This window comes from Ochotona curzoniae, unplaced genomic scaffold (genome assembly GCF_017591425.1).
Source record: "Ochotona curzoniae isolate NIBS_2020 unplaced genomic scaffold, NIBS_Ocur_1.0 contig_3622, whole genome shotgun sequence".
In the NCBI taxonomy this organism is placed as follows: Eukaryota; Metazoa; Chordata; class Mammalia; order Lagomorpha; family Ochotonidae; genus Ochotona; species Ochotona curzoniae.
This window is the reverse complement of record NW_024465926.1, coordinates 3,924,116-3,940,866: the sequence shown is the minus strand read 5'-3', so window position 1 is coordinate 3,940,866 and position 16,751 is coordinate 3,924,116. Positions and strand designations below refer to the sequence as shown.

Genomic DNA, 16,751 nt, shown 5'->3' with positions numbered 1-16,751 from the left:
GACACACACACATTTGCCAAGTCAACAAGCAATAAAACTGGGCAGACAAAGCAGCATCCGGATATAGCAGTAAACAACACAAAGGAAAGAAACACAAACTACTTTCTGCGTTTTGGGGAGAATAAATCACTTGACCCAAACAAAGGGCGACTAGAATTTGACCACTTGAAGACGTATCCATGTGAATAAACGCGACTCTCACAAAGACAATAAACTTCATTCTGGGAGAAAAACGGCAGGGAAGCAATGTTTAGTTACCCAGGGGCCTACAGTGGACCTCCACGGCAGCGAGGCAATGTTTCTGAAGGCCAGTCGGCTTCCCTGTACCCACGACAGGATCCCAGACCAAGCCAGAGCCTTGCCAATTCCCAGAGAAAAGCTTAACTCAAAGGAACTTAACAAGAAAAGAAGAATGTACCAAGACTCACATGGCCGGATGATCCAGGGTGTAAGTCAGCTGTAGACAGCCCGGGTCACGGTGTCCCAGCAATGGCGTCCAAGGCCTTCTCGGACTCTGCTTCCTGGCTCTACTTCACTGAACGCGGATGCCTCAGCAGTGCAAAGGTTACTGGAGCCCAGCCCGCTCCCCTGGAGCAAGGGGAGCCCCGTGCAGCAATTCCAGCAGGGTTTTCCACAATGCCTGTGCTAAGTTCCAAAGACCACACTGACTGACCCTGCCTGGCCCCTCGACTGTGCTCAGGCAGAACAGCAGGAGGAGGTCAGCCCCGTGGAATGCTGGGAGTGGGCGTTGCCATCAAACATCAGGTGTTGAGAATTGTACGACACAAACTGCTACTGTTGATGCCAAGCGCTGCGTTTTGGCCCATGGTGAGGTGGTGTATGTATAGCTGGATCAGGGCTGAGGAGCAGACTTCTGCAGGCTACTGCCTCTACCCTGTCAGAAAAGTTTGGAAGAAAAAGGTAAAAGACGCCACAACAACTGTTAGTAAATTAAAGAAACTTAAAGAATGCTATCATTGGCCTTTCTCCAATCATTGTGTTAGGTGATTAAGGAAGATAAAACTTTGTTTTGCTTGAAAAGAATTCCTAGGTTTGAGAATGACCTAGTGCCAGAATGAGTCATTTGGTCCTGAAGTCAATGTTCCCAGTGGGGCACCCGCGGCCTGGAATAGCAATAAGCTAGCCAGCGCCCCGTTTCCTCATCACACATGAGGAAGAGCAAGGCATCACCTGTGGGCTCTTTGGTGCTCAAACATGTTCACGTTGCTGTCATCCTCCTCCTGGCATACATATAACCCCCTCACAGTCCTAGAAACCAGCGGCTGAGGGCACGGTACTGGTGACCAGGGCCAGGGCTTCTGGGAATGTCCCCAAGTGCACAGGTTTGAGATCCACATTACTGCTTTCACACAGGTTTGGGTGATCCCGCCCACGGCCGAGGGCCAGCGAGGCCAGCTGGAAATCCTACGGCTAATGCAATCCCTGGCCTCAGGAGGGAAGGGAGCCCTTTCAGCAGCTGGGCCAGTCATTTCAAGTGGTCACTGTTCAGTGCAGATGTAGACAGTGCAAGGCTCACTGTCCACTCTGCACATGCTCTTCTCCATTTCATATCTGCGCCTCAGCAGTGGGGGGATGGCCTCACCTAACAGACCTCGTCTAGTCTTGACTTCATTAACCCAAAATGCTAATGTAGAGCTAGCCATCTTTCCCAGGTCTCAGAAGATGAAAAACAACAAACTGTCCATGTGCGAGCAGGAAGCAGTCACTCTGAGAAGAAAAGCATGATTCGCTCAACAAATACTTATAGAAGTGCTTTGTCCCAGGCATTTGGAGTACAGCAGTAACCAAGACCAGTTTCTGCTTTCATGCAACTCACATAACCAAATAATTGCCTAAATGATTACACTTGTGTCAAATGACTGTTTAAGAAAGGGGGAGGGTGGGGTTGCTATGAGAGCTAGAGGAGGAGAACAGATCTTAAATTGTTGACTCCTGGAGGGTCTTTGGGAGGAGAGACTTAAACTGAGGTAAGAAATAACACACAGGCCAGAAAAGGGGTGCAGGTGGCACCAGAAGTATGAGAGCCCTGGAACCTGCAGCTGTCATGTAGTGTGGGCGGCAAGGCAGGAGCGGTGAGATGAAGGTTGATCACTGCCAGATCAGAGAAAGCCTCTTGGGTAACATGAAGGATTGTGAATCTAAGCCCAAGAAGTGGGTGTCTCTCCCTCTCCCGCCATTCTCTAGGTAGGTGCCTTCGCCTTCCCTCTTCCCCCGCTCACCTGGCCCCTTTGCAAATAAACTTTCCTGTCTGCAAAAATGAATGAATGAATGAACCCAAGAAGTTTCTGACCAGGGAAATGACACAAGATACAGATTTGTACAGAGCATATGGAAAGGGGTGGGGTATGGTTGGAAGAGCACACAGACCCTTATTAGAGTGCGGGAGGAGGGCAGCACCTGCCCACAGGGCAACTTTCAGGTTTAATTCTAAGGTAAAAACTGGTGAGCCTGAGGGTGGGTCACCTGTGTCAAGTTAAGGGGCGACAGGAACCAGAGACGGTGCCCCATTGTTAAACTGGAAAACTCAGCGAGGCATTCACTATCGAAGGAGCCCTCTGAGAGCTGGCTGGGTGGGTCGGTGTAGTATGAATGCCATTTGGATCTGCTGAAGGAAAGGTGCATGTGAGACATTCAGAGATGCAGAAGCAGTTCTCTAACGGGCCTGGAGCTATAGATGCAGCAGCTGATGTGACTGTTTGCATCAGAGGTGAAAGCTGAAGCCAAGGGTTTGGCTGAGCCCAGTATCAAGAAAACAGTTCTGGGGTCAGCGTGGTGGGCTCAACGAGCTTATCTTTCAACTGTAGCACTAGCACCCCATACAAGTGCCAGTTTGTGTCCTGGCTGCTCCACTTCCAATTCAGCTTATGAAAGCAACAGAGGATGGATTAATCTCTTGGGCCCCAGCATCTATGTGGGAGACTCAGTGGAAGCTCCTGGTCCCCAGCTTTGGGTCAGCTCAGCTCTGACCATTGCAGCCACTTGAGAAATGAACCGCAGGATAAAGATCTCTCTCCAACTCTCCTCTCTGTAAATCTGCCTTTCAAATAAAATACACAAATCTTTTAAAAAGAAAGAAAAAACATGGTCCTAAGAGAAGAGTCCCATATTCATCTCTGAAATCTACCATTTAAAACTGGAGTGGAGATGATAAGAAAAGAGATATGGAGCCAGGCTCCCCCTCAGCCACCGATGTGCAATCCCCTCCCACACTGAGCAGGATTGGCCCCTCTTGTGGAGTGTGTGACACCAGGGCCCTACCAGGAGAGATCATGCAGCACCACTTGGCTCTTTTGGATCACACGCTCTGGGAGAAACCAGTTTCCACATCCTAAGAACAGGAAATGACCCTATACAGACGCCCATGCAGTACGAGGGACTGAGGCTTCCCATGTCACATGATCTGTTGTGGAAGTGGATCCTCTAGCTTATCAAGCTTGCACGTGTCTACAGTGCTGGTCAATGTCATGAGAGGACCTCCTGACATCGTAAGAATTTCCTGTTCGGGCACACCCACACTCCTGGGCTCCAGGTTCCTGGCTTCAGATCAGCGCAGCTCCAGCCACTGCGGCCGCTTGGGGAGTGAGTCAATGGACAGAAGATCTCTCTGTCTCTCATCCTCTCTGTAAATTTCTATTTTTCTTTCTATTGTTGATTTTGTATCATGACTTCATTTAAGGGGATGTACAGCAGCTGTGAAATTGAGACTAACATCCACATGTGAGGATGCAGTATGGTAGGCATTTCTGTTTCCAGACAAAGATGGACTTACAATGAAACTCTTTACTATATCTTGACAATAGGATTCTGGACTCTCTGCCATTGTCCATACCCGCAATGATGGACATATGACTGAGTATGAAGAACTATATGCTAGTAATGATATAGAGGAACTGGGGGGGGGGAGGAAATTAGGGAGGGGATAAGGGAATATGGAACCGTATCATAAAATGATAGCAATAATAAAATGTAAAAAATAAAATAAATCTTTCAAAAAAAAAAAAAGGTTTGTCATTAAAAACTCATTTTGAGGGACTGGCACAGTAGCCTAGTGGCTAAAGTCCTCGCCTTGCATGAGCCAGGATCCCATCTGAGCGCAAGTTCTCATCTAACTCCCTACTTGTGGCCTACAAAAGCAGTTGAGGAAGGCCTGTGGCCTTGGGATCCTGCACTTGCATGGCAGACCCCAAAGAGGCTCCAGACTCCTGGCTTCAGATTAGCACAGCTCTGGCCATTGCAGCCATTTGGGGAGTGAATCAATGGATGGAAGATCTTCCTCTCTGTACATGTCACTTGCCAATAAAAATAAATATATCTTAAAAAAACAAAAACATTTTGAGCCTGGGCTTCCTCTGCATGTGGATTTAGTCCTTACTGGGTTATATATCTACAGCACCTGGAATGTTGGCTATGTTCTTGAGGCTCATGTCAGCTGAGCCCAGGCTAAACCAACACCTTCTTTATCCTATGAAAGACCTCAAGCTTTTCCAAAAAATAATCACTACCACCACCTCATGTTTATCTTGCAATTTATAGATTAAAAGTACTTTCACCACATTTTGTTTTGTGATACAACAAACACAGTAGGGTGTTAAGTTCATAGAAAAGGCAAATTCAATCAGTCTCATCTCCAAGATGGAAAAATCAAGTTCTAAGCAGGCTCAAGTTACTTTGTTAACTCAAGAGATTCACAGAGGGGCAAATCTCCCAATTTCAAATTCAGAGCTTTTATCTCCAAAACACTGAGGCAGCAGCATCCATCAAGGACTCGTCATCTGTTTGGGTTCTACAAACACCCTGGGTAATCAGGCATCACACAGCAATCCGTCTCCGATGGCTCAGGACCATCCTCTCTGTAGGTCTGCAGTGGACACTGTCTGCTTTCTGCTGTGGTTCCCACCGGACAGTCTTGCTTGTACCTCCTCCCTTTAATGCCGCTGTTGTTCAAAAACACTCGTCATTGGAAGTGGCCTTCACAGAGCCAATATGCTTCCCAGTAAGAAAACCAGTCCAGAGTTCTGATTCTTTGTTGTTGCTGTTGTTTTAATTAAAATGGTATGAATCACTTGGTCACCTTCCTTAATCACAAAATTTTTAGCTGTTGCCTAAACTTCACTCTGTCCTTAGGGGCCAACATTTTATACCGAGTATATTCACACATATTCACACATAATGTTACAGGCTCTGAAGGCACAGCCAAAGACACTCCAGAAAGTGCAGTAGCAACAGTTCCTCTAAGATAAAAACTCTGTAGAAAAATCCTCATAAAGAATGTATAACAATAACAATACTAGCCAAGTAATGGCTAGTGTTAAGTTACATGTTAAACGCTTTGTCCAATTGAATACTCAAAGGAATCCTATGAGGTAGGATAAAGGTCTCTCTGTTTAAATATTAAACATTACCAGGTGGTCACATCAGAGGAAAGCCCTTATGTCACAAAGGGCAAAGGTTACACTTGAAGAGTTACCACGCTCAGAGGTTTGTTCCCTTAAAGATCAGCCCATTCTGGTGAATTTCACGCCCCTGGGCGTTTCACCATTTCCAGATTAGTCTGAATTTTAGTCCATTTCAAGTAGATGCTGAGTGTACAAGACTCAGAGCTAAGTGTATTTTTGCATCAGAGTGATTCAAGTCAGACCTCTCCAACCCAACCAAGCCTACTTTTCTGGCTCAGAAACAACTTCTGCTGCACCCATCTTAACTGGAAGGACACGAGAAGCCAATTTTCCAACTTAATCTTTGTTTTTCTCCCATCAAGATCAGTGCAAGGAGAGTGAAATATTTATTCCAAGAATCTAGTCTTACACGCACAGTGCCATTGCTGTATGTATATAGATATATATTTCCCAACCACCGCCCCAGAAAGTAGGATCAGCTCCTCGTCTCTAGCTTTTCTTTCATAGCAAAAGAACTGCAGGAGGCTGCAGCCAGGCCAAAACCGACAGGATCAGTACTAAGCCGAATGTTACATCCCAAACAAGAGACCATGATGCATGACTGGCAGAGCTTCTACCATGACCGTGGGCTTTAAACCATTCTACTACTTCCTGGAGGTCAAATGGCTGAGCCTCATAGCCTAACTCCTTCCTGGCTTTCTCCAAGCTGCAGTAATGAGTGATGCCTGTTTTGTAAACTTCAGCACGGGTGAGGAAGGGCTGGAAGTTGTAGAGTCTTCCCAAAAGGAAGTGAGTCATCTCTGTCAAGAAAGCAAAGCAGTAGATGAGGGTTATCGGCAGGCGGAGGGACGGGAAAGGGTAGCCTAGGCCCTCAACCAAAGGCCGGAAGAACTCGAAGTTATTCACGGGTTTGCCGTCTGAGATGAAGTAGGACTGCCCCGAAGCCACATGGCCCTTGTCGGCTTTCAGGGCCTCGGAGGCTAGCATGTGGGCTTGCACCAAGTTATCCACGTGGACAAACTCAACCAGGCTCTTGGGATCTCCATACACGAATTTAAACAGGCCCCTCTCCATGTAGCTCACGATCCTGGGAAGGTGCCTTTGCTCTCCAGGCCCGTAGATGCCAGCCGGCCTCAAGGCACAGGTTCTTAAGATGCCTTTGCCTCCTTCCAGGGCTGTTCCATTCGCTTCCAGCACCTTTTTCTCTGCAATGGATTTGGTTCTAGAGTAATGATCAGGATAGAGGTGGAGCGGCAGGTAAGGCAGAGACTCATCTCCATTTTTGATGGTCTGCCCTCCGAAGACCACATTGAAAGTGCTCGTGTACACCAACCGTGGCACCCCATTCCTCCGGCAGGCCTGCAGGACGTTGTCGGTGCCTCCCACGTTGACTTCCTCAATCTGGCTGCGATTCAGCTGCTCCCGCCCTGACATCCCGTAAGAGGCGATATGGAATACACACGTGACGTGGGCATCCCGGAAGGCCTCGTCAAGGTCAGAGAGGCGGCAGATATCTCCGCCTATGAACGTGACTCCTTCCGGAAGGGTCGGAGCAGGGTTGTGGAGGTCGAAAAGAATCACACGGACTCCTTTCTGGTTCAGGGCACAGCCCAGGCTGAGATGAGAAAGAGCGAAAGTTAGATGGAGTCACTGTCTGGTGAAGCCTGGGGGAAGCATAAAAATAATGCACCGACAAAGGTGAGTCTGATCCAAGTCCACTTGCTTGACCCTGAATCCCTCACTTTACATGTTCATTGGTGCAATTCTCACTGATCCAAACACTCAAAAAATGTGGGTCCTCTTTTACTTAAATTACAGTGAGAGAGGATTTATCTTCAAAGGATGACAGCATCTAACATACTATATGTAGTTTCTTTATTCTAGGATCCATGATCATTCTTTTTGGAATATCTGTGAATAATCACAAAACTATGAAAGAACAGTTATTACCTTAAATTGCATTTGGTGTTGTGATTAATCACCTCTCCCCCAACTCCATGGTTTTATCAGAATTTTTCTTAAAGTAGATTACATTTATAGTTCCTAATTTTAATGTTTGAGCAGAGAGTAACAAAGTTTATTTCTGGTTTAACAGTATACAAACAAGTAAAAATCTACCCTGTAATCATGTTAGAATTGACAGCTAAACTTTTTCTTCAAAAGTTAATTAATGCTTATGTATTTGAAAGGCAGAGTAAGAGCAAGAGACAGGGACCCAGACCAGCTGCCAGTTCTTTCCCCAAATGCCTGCAACAACCAGGGCTAGACCAGGCTAACAGCCAGGAGCTTGGAACCCCACTGGAGACTCTCCTACATGGGTGGCAGGGAGTCAAGTCGATGAGCCATTGTCTGCTGACTCCTAGGGTGTGTGCACAGGAAGCTGAATCATAAGCAGGGAGGGAGCAGAACACAGGAACTCTGATATGCAATGAAGGCACCCCGAGAACCACTGTGCCAAATAAAACCCCGAGAGCTAAGCTTCTGTTAGCAACTACAGAAAGACAATCCCAGGTGTACGTTTTATGCATGCACTGACCGGAACCCAAAATAGCCACCTCCTCCTGTAATGAGGACTGTTTCCTTTGAACTTCTTTGGGAATCCATGTGAGTCAAAGTGAACTGGATCTATAAGAAAGAATATGAGATATGATTACTAACTCCAGTCAAAAGGTGATTCTCCCCAATTGTGAGCTAACAAAAAGAAAAAGGCAATCTACTCATTAGGAAAAAACAAAAACAAACAAACAAACAAAACTCAGACATGGGTTCTACTCAAGGCTGTGCAAAATGAGACACCTCCCCTTCAATTTACTACTTTGTTTGAAGAAGTTAGGGAGAGGCAGAAACAGACAGAGCCTCCATCTGCTGGTTCACTCCCTAGTTGGCTGCAATGGCCAGGACTGGGCCATGCCAAAGCCAGTCACTAGGTCTCCCACGCAGACAGCAGGGGCCCAAGCTAGTTTTCCCAGACTATTGGCAAGGAACTGGATCAGAAGTGGAGCAGACAGAACTCAGACTGGCACCTATATGGAATGCTGGCATCGCATGCAGTGGCTTCACCAGCTATGCCACAGGATTCAAATGCCTTCCTATGTAATATGATGACAGTATTATCTGTTTGGTCATGTGACGAGGTCAACATGAAGATTAAATGAAGTAATGCCCCTGGGATTGCTCTGAAAACCACAAAGCATTTTTTCAAATGAATGCCATTATTGTTAATTCTTGGAAAAGTTTAGAGCCTTTTAGAAAAGAATTCATTCAAATTTGGGACCATTTTCCCCCAAGTACTAGAAAATCAGAAATGGAATTCTAAAGGAAACTTCCAACATACAGTGGTGCTGTTAATTAACACCATGCTTAGAAACATAAAGAGCTAACAACTCCTTTATGGAGCAACCATGCCCACGGCTCTCCCCCACCACCTTCCTGCGCCTGGAAGCCTGGAATCTTCCAAGCATTTCAAAGGCAAAAAAAAGTTCAATACCTTTGGGGTTCCACTTGTCCTTCCCTCCCTTTCTGCATGTCTGCCCCCTCCTCAAATCCTCACAAAGCGCTGAAACCCATTTCAAAAATAAAACAAGCAAAAAGTGACCCTGACACCTTCTTCCCAAACAGAGAGAGGAAATGAGGCACACAGATGCTCAGGACAACAGAGGCGCTCAGACATGTGGTTGGGCAGGGGGTCGGCAAACATTCCACAACCCATCCCTGTTCCCTTCCAGCCCCGGCCTGCAGCCACCTCGCCACGTCCATGGACTTGGGTGAGGGGTCCAAGTGGCAAGGGAGCGCGACAGAGGATGTGGGTATGAAGCCAGCGTACTCACCCAGGGAGAAAATGCACAGTGTGGGGAGAGGAAAACACCACCGAGACATGTTCCTCTGCACCTAGCTGCAGATCACGGCCCAGCCACATCACTTTTTTCTCTAGACCTGACTTTTTCCAAGAATACGCTGTGCAGTATCGAAGAAAGCAGCAGGGCAGAGTGGAAATGTGCCTACTTCTAGGTGCCAAGCAACATGCTAAGCACTTTATGCATATGTTAGCTGTTTCACCTTTCCAATAATCCCAGGAGAAAAGTGCTGCCCATTTTTCAGGTGAGGAAACTGTAGCAGAGACTTTCCTAAGCCTGCATGCCATCAGCTGATGACAGATTGGCCCTAAGTGTTCACACTCTTTCTGACTGAAACACAGAGATTTGAGAGGCCAGAGAGCAGGCTTTGGATCCCACTCACTAGCTGCGTGACTTGAGGCCACTTCGTCACTCTGGGCCTGTTCATCCCAAAGATGGAGCTGATAATAAGTGCATAGGTTCCTGAAGACTGAGTTGGATGAGGTATTAAGCACACACAACAACAACAACAACAAGTGACAGAACACAGGCACTCCCTAGCTGTCATTCCTCAAATTCCCTTTTCTTCAAGCTCTCAGTTTGGGGACCCGATATTCCATTACATTTTCACACACCCTAATTAGATCCCTCCAAAGCACGGGGTTACAAAAGGGTTGACAAGTTCTCCACAAGCCTGTATGAACTGTAGCAGAATGCCAGGAAGGCTAAGCGGATCATTCACACAGGAGTAGTGAGTGTGACAACTGGAGACAACCGTTGAGTGACTCAAAGGTGCATGTGAGAGAAGCAAGAGTACAAGGGAAAGTGAGCAAAATGAGTGAACATGGCTGATGGATTAATTCCATCGTGCAGCAATCACAGGACCTCACGACACATGCTGTTTCAGTCACCACCACCTCTGTACAGCCTCCTCACAGACGTCTCCACGACCTCCTCCACCACTGAGCCGCCACGCTTACACCATGAGGACCTTCTTTCCCTTCCCTGAAGGGATCACTAGTGAGGGGACAGGCAGGCCTACAGTGTCTAAGGACATTCCTGGGCATGTCAACAGCTGCTGCGCTTTCAGCTTAGTGTGCAGTTCTAAACACGGGCAGGTTCCAGCAAATACACAAAGCTCAGAGCTCCTGCACTGCTGAGTTTATGGTGGCAGGAACAGGCTTCTGCAGATTATCTCAAGGACAGAGCAAAAAGGTGAACACAGAAAAGATCACTGATACTACGTGCTGTGGGAACAGCCACTCTAGGAGGCAGAGCAGAGAAGCATCACCCAGGTGTGAGCTCCAGATTTGAGCCAGGACCACATGGGGGACTTCCACAGGTTGAGAAGGGATGGGGGATTGGCACATCCAATGGGAAGACTGTGTTGGTTCAGCCATGGCTGATCACAAGCCTAAGCCATGGTGTGTAGCTGGGGCTTTGGGATGGAAAGACTGCTGGGGAGTAGGCTTGAAGAGCTGGTGCCTCTTCTGAACTCCATCTGCAGATAACAGAAAACCTGCCTTGGCTTACAGCAGGGAATCCACAAGATCAAGACAGCAAGTCTTTGGTCCTTACAAGACAGCAAGCTTCCATAGAGAAAGGAAAGACTGGAAACAGGCCATGGCCCAGGCAAGGGGTGGGGATGAAATGCAAGCAGGTTCAGCAGAAACCAGGGCAGGAGTTGGGCAGTGCCTCTGGGTGAGGCCACAGCAGGCAGCGTCCAGGCCAAGCTGGAGGAAAGTGACGGCATAAAGAGAAACAGGTTTTGGGTAATGCTCTATCTGGTTAATAGGGTTATGATTAACAGGACGCCAGATAACAGTGTTTAAGATAGCCTTACTATTTCTACAAGACTTCTACCGTGAGCAATTTAAACATGGACAAAGTCTCCAAGAACCCAATAGGAACACTTCCTATTCTCTAGCATTTCTGTTGTTGTTTAGATTTATTTGTTTTTATTGGAAAGGCAGACATACAGAGAGGAGAGATAGAGAGAAGATCCTTCCTCTGATGGGTCACTCCCCAAGTGGCTGCAACAACTGGAGCTGTGCTGATCCGAAGCCAAGAATCAGGAGCCCCACGCATTCTCCCATGCGGGTGTAGGGTCCTAAGGCCTTGGGCCATCCTTGACTGCTTTCCCAGGCCACAGACAGGGAGCTGAATGGGAAGCAGGGCAGCTGGGACATAAACTGGCACCCATATAGGATCCTGGTGTGTGTAAGGCGAGGACTTTAGCCATTAGCCTACCACACTGGGCCCGTGTTTCTGTTTTTAAAATCAGACAATCCAGCTGAGTGATGAGACGGCAGGTCTACTGCGCATGCATCCCTCAGATCAGGGCTGTAGCTGTCCTTCAGAAACCTGCCAGGCCTCTTCCCCTTCTGTGTGGCACAGAACCTGTGTGACCACCGTGATTAGGAGGCTCAGATGAGAAAGGTGAGTCAGAAGAAAGTAGGAAGCCAGCAGGATAAACAGCAATGCACAGAAGCCCTTTCAGCAGACTGGCAAAATCTTCTCAGGTTGCCAGCCACAGGGGGTACCACTTCCCTTACCTGGTCCCCGACACTAGTAAGCACAGAACCATCTCAGTAAACACGCCTTGCAGACAGCCCTAGGAAATTCTCAAGATGGCTATGTCAGAAGGGGGCGACACAGTCTTCCTTCACACAGAGGAAACATTTCCATCTACTTTATGGTTTCTCTTTTATTAATTAGTTTGTACCTGATGTCTTCCAGTGCCAGGCACTCGGACCTGCCTTCACCATGGCAGCCACTTGCAGGTTCTTTCCTAACGCGGCTTTGTCAGGTAATTGCTTTCCTCTGGGGGTGAGGCTGTGCCTGACCCAAGCTGTCGTTTTAGAGGATGCAGGTCAAAATTAAGCATACGCTGAGGGAAAAGGAACCTTAATTACAAGCAGGAGAAAAAAACAAAAGATGAAATTGAAAATCTGCTTGAGCTCTTGATAACACCAAGGTAAAGTGAGGATAATAAAGTTGACATTTCCGCAGGTAAGTTATGGGAAGAAACTAATAAAAGATGGCTGGGACGACTCTAGATTTACAAAGACCTAATTAAATGCTAGGATCAGTAATAAGAACTCAAGATTATGCACAACACCTCTCCACCACTGTGAGCTCAAGACTAAGAAGCTATGAATCCCCTGGCTTCCTAATGCAATATAGAAAGCTGTATGCCATCGGCATCATGCCAACAGAATATGGAGTACAGAGAATTTAAGACAGCTTTCATAAAAGAAATTACTATATTTAGTCCAAAGATGATAAAAATATCTCCAGTGAACAGAACCCTGTGATTAGGTTTCTAAATTACTGCACAACTACTGACCAGAGGTGAGAGGCAATGGTGCTCTTATTGCATTGAAGACGAAAAATACATTGAAGCTACAGGGCGGATGAGATGGTGCTGCTGAGACTCCACGCGTGATGGAGTGCAGAGCGATAAAGCAGAAGAGGCAGGCACAACAACCAGAGCAGCTCCGATGCGGAAGACAGGAATGTGACTATAAAACCCACAAGGCCAAACGCGTATGGGAAGGAATCCCAGCAGCACGCCTGGAGAAGCAGGGCCGCAGGGAACAGGCGGCCCGACTGTGCACACCGCCCTGTCCTGAACACCACTGAAGAAAGCTGGGCGATTGTCTTGGACTGAGGTCAGCAAATCTTGTTGTCTGGCTACACAGCATCCTTTTACCCTGATACACAGAGGGTTACAGGCGATCTCTTTTAACACCTACGATGCTAATGACAATAGGGATTCTGTGACTTCAGAGTTGGTCTTTCCCAAACCACCTTTTCCGGGACGAGCGGCACCATGCAGACTGCAATCTGGGAAAGCGATATGGGATGAGTGTGTGGCAAGCCTTCCCAGCATCCCTTTCTGCCTGGCCTGCGAGATGGAGAACAAGACTTGTACTTCCTCCTCTCCCGGGATTACTGCATCTGCCACTTAGTAAGTGTGACCGTCCCAGCTATTGTGCTGTGCCCTGCTGCCCAATCCTGCTTAATAAGAGCCAATTTGTTGATCCCGCCTGAAAGACTAGAAAACTGAAAGCCTGGGACATGAAGTGATTGTCCCAAGTCCCACAGTAAACAGGAGGTCAAAGATTCCTACACTCCTTGGGACACAGGTGCATCCAATGTCATGGCTCATGCCTCAACCACGCTTGAAGTGCCATATTCCGAGTCCAGGCTGATGGCAGTCTCGCAGCAAACTCCTGTGTGTCCCTCCAACACACAGAGGAGTATGAGAGAAGCACCTCCCGACACACACACCATCACCGCTTCAAGGAGGCACAGGTGGCTGTAGGGTATGGTTGGGATTCCTAGACTGGAAATCACAAAACCTGAGTCTTGGATACGGCTCTTTTGCCAATCCCTTATGACCCTGGGAAATTTACTGAACCTCTCTGATCCTGGTTCCTCCTCCTGAAAATAAAAATGATAGCACGGAGACATTTATTGACCCCTAGAGGCTTATCATGGATGCTTCAGGACAATCTCCTGGGTCAGCGGTTAGATTCCCACCTGCCTTGCAAACCAGCAGGACAAGAATCTCCACCTGCCCAACGCGGGTCATGAGGGACTAAACTGGGCCGGGAGTCTGGGGGACATTTACATCAGTATCTTACCACCTACACCACGTCTGCCATACCCTGCAACCCTTGGGCGCTATTTACCCTTTTCTGATACATTAATTCGTTTTAAATGGGAAACCAGAATCCCCAGTTACAGTTCAAGCTCATCCTCCCCGCAAAGTAAGAGGTAAATTAAAGACAGAAGAAGAAGAAGAAAAATCAACTTTAGATGACAGGTCTGAATGTGGAGCCCTGGCACCCTTCTACAAAGCCCAGCCAGCCTGGGAGACAGCCCCGAACAGGGACGATTCTCCCGTCACCGGGGCCAGGGCCACTAACGACCATCCCTCTGGGGCTGGCTCCCCGCCGCCCTCGGCCGCTCCCCCGACGCGCACACCAGGACGGTCAGGGGTCCCCCAGGAGGAAAGCGGTCTTCTCACCCCAGCCCACTCACAGCAGCTGCAGACGACGGCTCAGGGTGTGCTCTGCAGAGTCCTGGCGGCCCATTCCTCTTGAGCCATCCGCCGCCCCCGCTAGGGGCGTCGGAGCCGCCCCAGCCGTCGGACCAGCCTCCTGGAGCCGCTTCCGGGCCTCTCTAGGAATCCCGGAGGTCCGGGCATATCTATGATGCCCGGATTGCTCATCCATCCACTGTCACGTGTCCTGGGGAGGGACGCAGGTTCAGCTCCTGGACGACTGCCACATTTCAAGTCTGTGTGTTGTGGCGTCGCGGGAACGTTTCCAGGACCACCGATATATTCTCCCTGCCTTCTCCTCTCACCTCTTTGTTACTGTCTGTGTATATTCATCACTGAGTACTGGGCTTGGAGAAATGGGTGTTCAGCTCAGTACTGTTTGGACAAATAGGTGCATGAATGGTTGGGTGGATGAATGGATGATGGAGGCATGAGTGTGTGGTTAGCTATGTGAATGGCTGAGTGTGTGGGTGATGGAGGGTGAGTGGCTGTGGGGTGGATGGATGGAAGGATGAATGGTGGATGGATCTTTTAAGTCTCGACTCTGAGTTTCCACATGTGTGTATGTCCGTGTGTTTTCCTGTATCCCTACTTTTCCTGTTTTTCCAAGCTCTGCTTGTTCTGATCACTAAGTAGAAAATTATGCCAAAGGCCACTGTTTCTGCCACAAAGGGAGGTGAACCAAGTCAGGCTGCCCCCGGGAGGAGATCTGACAGAGGAGCTTGGGGAACTCCTTTATCAGGACACAGCCCCTGCAGGTGAGCTCAAGAACCAAGGCAAAGAGCAGCTCAGATCAGGCCAGATTACGGTTCCCACTGGCATTCGTGTGGCTCAGGTCTGGGGGTGGTTCAGGCTGTGCCATTTCATAATACCCATTGGCAAATCTGAGAACAAGGACAGGGTGTGGGACAGGCTGGGTCAGGACACAGCACCAGCCAGTGAACATTAGGGCCAGGACTGGGGCTGGCTGGGCCAGGTTGGGTGGCAACACTCACCAGTGCAAGCTGAATAGGGGAAGACTGGGCAGGGCCAGGCTATAGCACCCACTGCCTAATGCCGAGGTGAGATGGGCCATATCAGACTGGGCCACAGTGCCCACCAGCACATGCAAGACCTGGTGTGGGGGCGGGGAGGGAGTGAGAGCCTGGTAGGGGAGTAATGGGAACTATCTTGCTGGTGAGCGTGAGAGCTGGAACTGGGAGCACACCAGCTTGGGCAGGGTTACATCATCTGTTGGCCTGTATGTGAACTGGATTAGGGGAGAGTGAGGCTGGGCTAACTGTATCCACTGGTGCAGGCATGAGTCAGAATAAGGGCAGGCTGGTTAAGCTTTGCTGCAGCAGTAGCTGGCAAGTGCTGGGACTGGGGATGCATCATGTCAAGCCAGACTGCAGAAACACCTGGAAAGTGCAAGATCCAGGCTTGGGAGTGGGCATCCCTCTGATGGGCTGCAACTCCCACTGGCAAGCATGAGAACCAGGACTGGGTGCTGAGGCAGTTGGAAGGCTGGGTGTGACTTCTCCTCTTGTATCTTCCTTTCCTCCAGATACAGAAAGAAAATGTGAAAACAAAGGTCTTACACATTTTCCCCTGATCCTGGATCCTTCCCACCCTAATCAACTATGTAAACATCAACAAAATTTTTTTTTTATAAAATGAAAAGATATCCAGACTAACCTTTGAAGCCAAAGGACAAGGCTTTCAAGTGAAGGTTGTATTTCCTTTCGAAGTTCACCTTAAGAGGCCTGTCTTCTGTCTCCTCATCATAAGTGTGGTTCTGGGGGAAGTTTGAGACTTTGTGCAGTCCCAGGCACACTCATCCATCGCGGAATGAACCACTGCATGGGGCGGATTTCACGATGGTGGCTTTGACTTCCTGTGACATACTGGCTGGTAAAACAGGTGTCACATTCAAACCCAGAGATTCCAGTTACCTCACTGACTTCTCATTTTCACTAAAAACTCATGAAAGTCACAGGTATCGATGCAAGCCCTGCATTCCAACAACTGATGAAGGCAAGATGGAGGACACCACGTCCTGACGTTGTCTCTCTGGAAGAACCTGCTGGCTTAACTTTTTTTTTCTTCAGCTGTTTCTAATCATAAGTCTTAGGAGACTGGGATAGGGTTATACCGTGGCGTCTCATGGGACAGCTTTGCTATGGCTGAGAACAAAGGCCTGTGATGTGGAAGACTAGCAGGAGCAGCTCTTCAGCCCAGCAGCTGAGGAAGAAAGGCTCCCTCAGGTGTAGTCCAGAAGACAAACTTCCTTTAGGGCAATTTCAGGATCCTCTGAGGAGTGGACAGATTCACGGTGTGTCCGTAAACGTGAAAAGCGGTGAATTTACACGTCAATCTTCTTATGCCTCCAAGGACTCTCTTCAAATACAAGCCTTGTGTTTTCAAGGAAAATGACAAACTTTGTAA

At 48.3% G+C, this 16,751-nt stretch overlaps 1 protein-coding gene across 1 annotated transcript; it reads right to left on the bottom strand.

Moving 5' to 3' along the window:
* Window positions 1-4,530: 4,530 nt before the first annotated feature.
* SDR42E1 (short chain dehydrogenase/reductase family 42E, member 1) lies at window positions 4,531-14,347 on the bottom strand. The gene is made up of 3 exons (XM_040982029.1): window positions 14,289-14,347; window positions 7,954-8,042; window positions 4,531-7,032 (listed from the first exon to the last, which is right to left on the bottom strand). The coding sequence occupies exons 2-3, from the start codon at window positions 8,019-8,021 to the stop codon at window positions 5,919-5,921; spliced, it is 1,182 nt and encodes a 393-aa protein (XP_040837963.1). The 5' UTR covers window positions 8,022-8,042; window positions 14,289-14,347; the 3' UTR covers window positions 4,531-5,918.
* Between the last annotated feature and the right edge of the window lie 2,404 nt (window positions 14,348-16,751).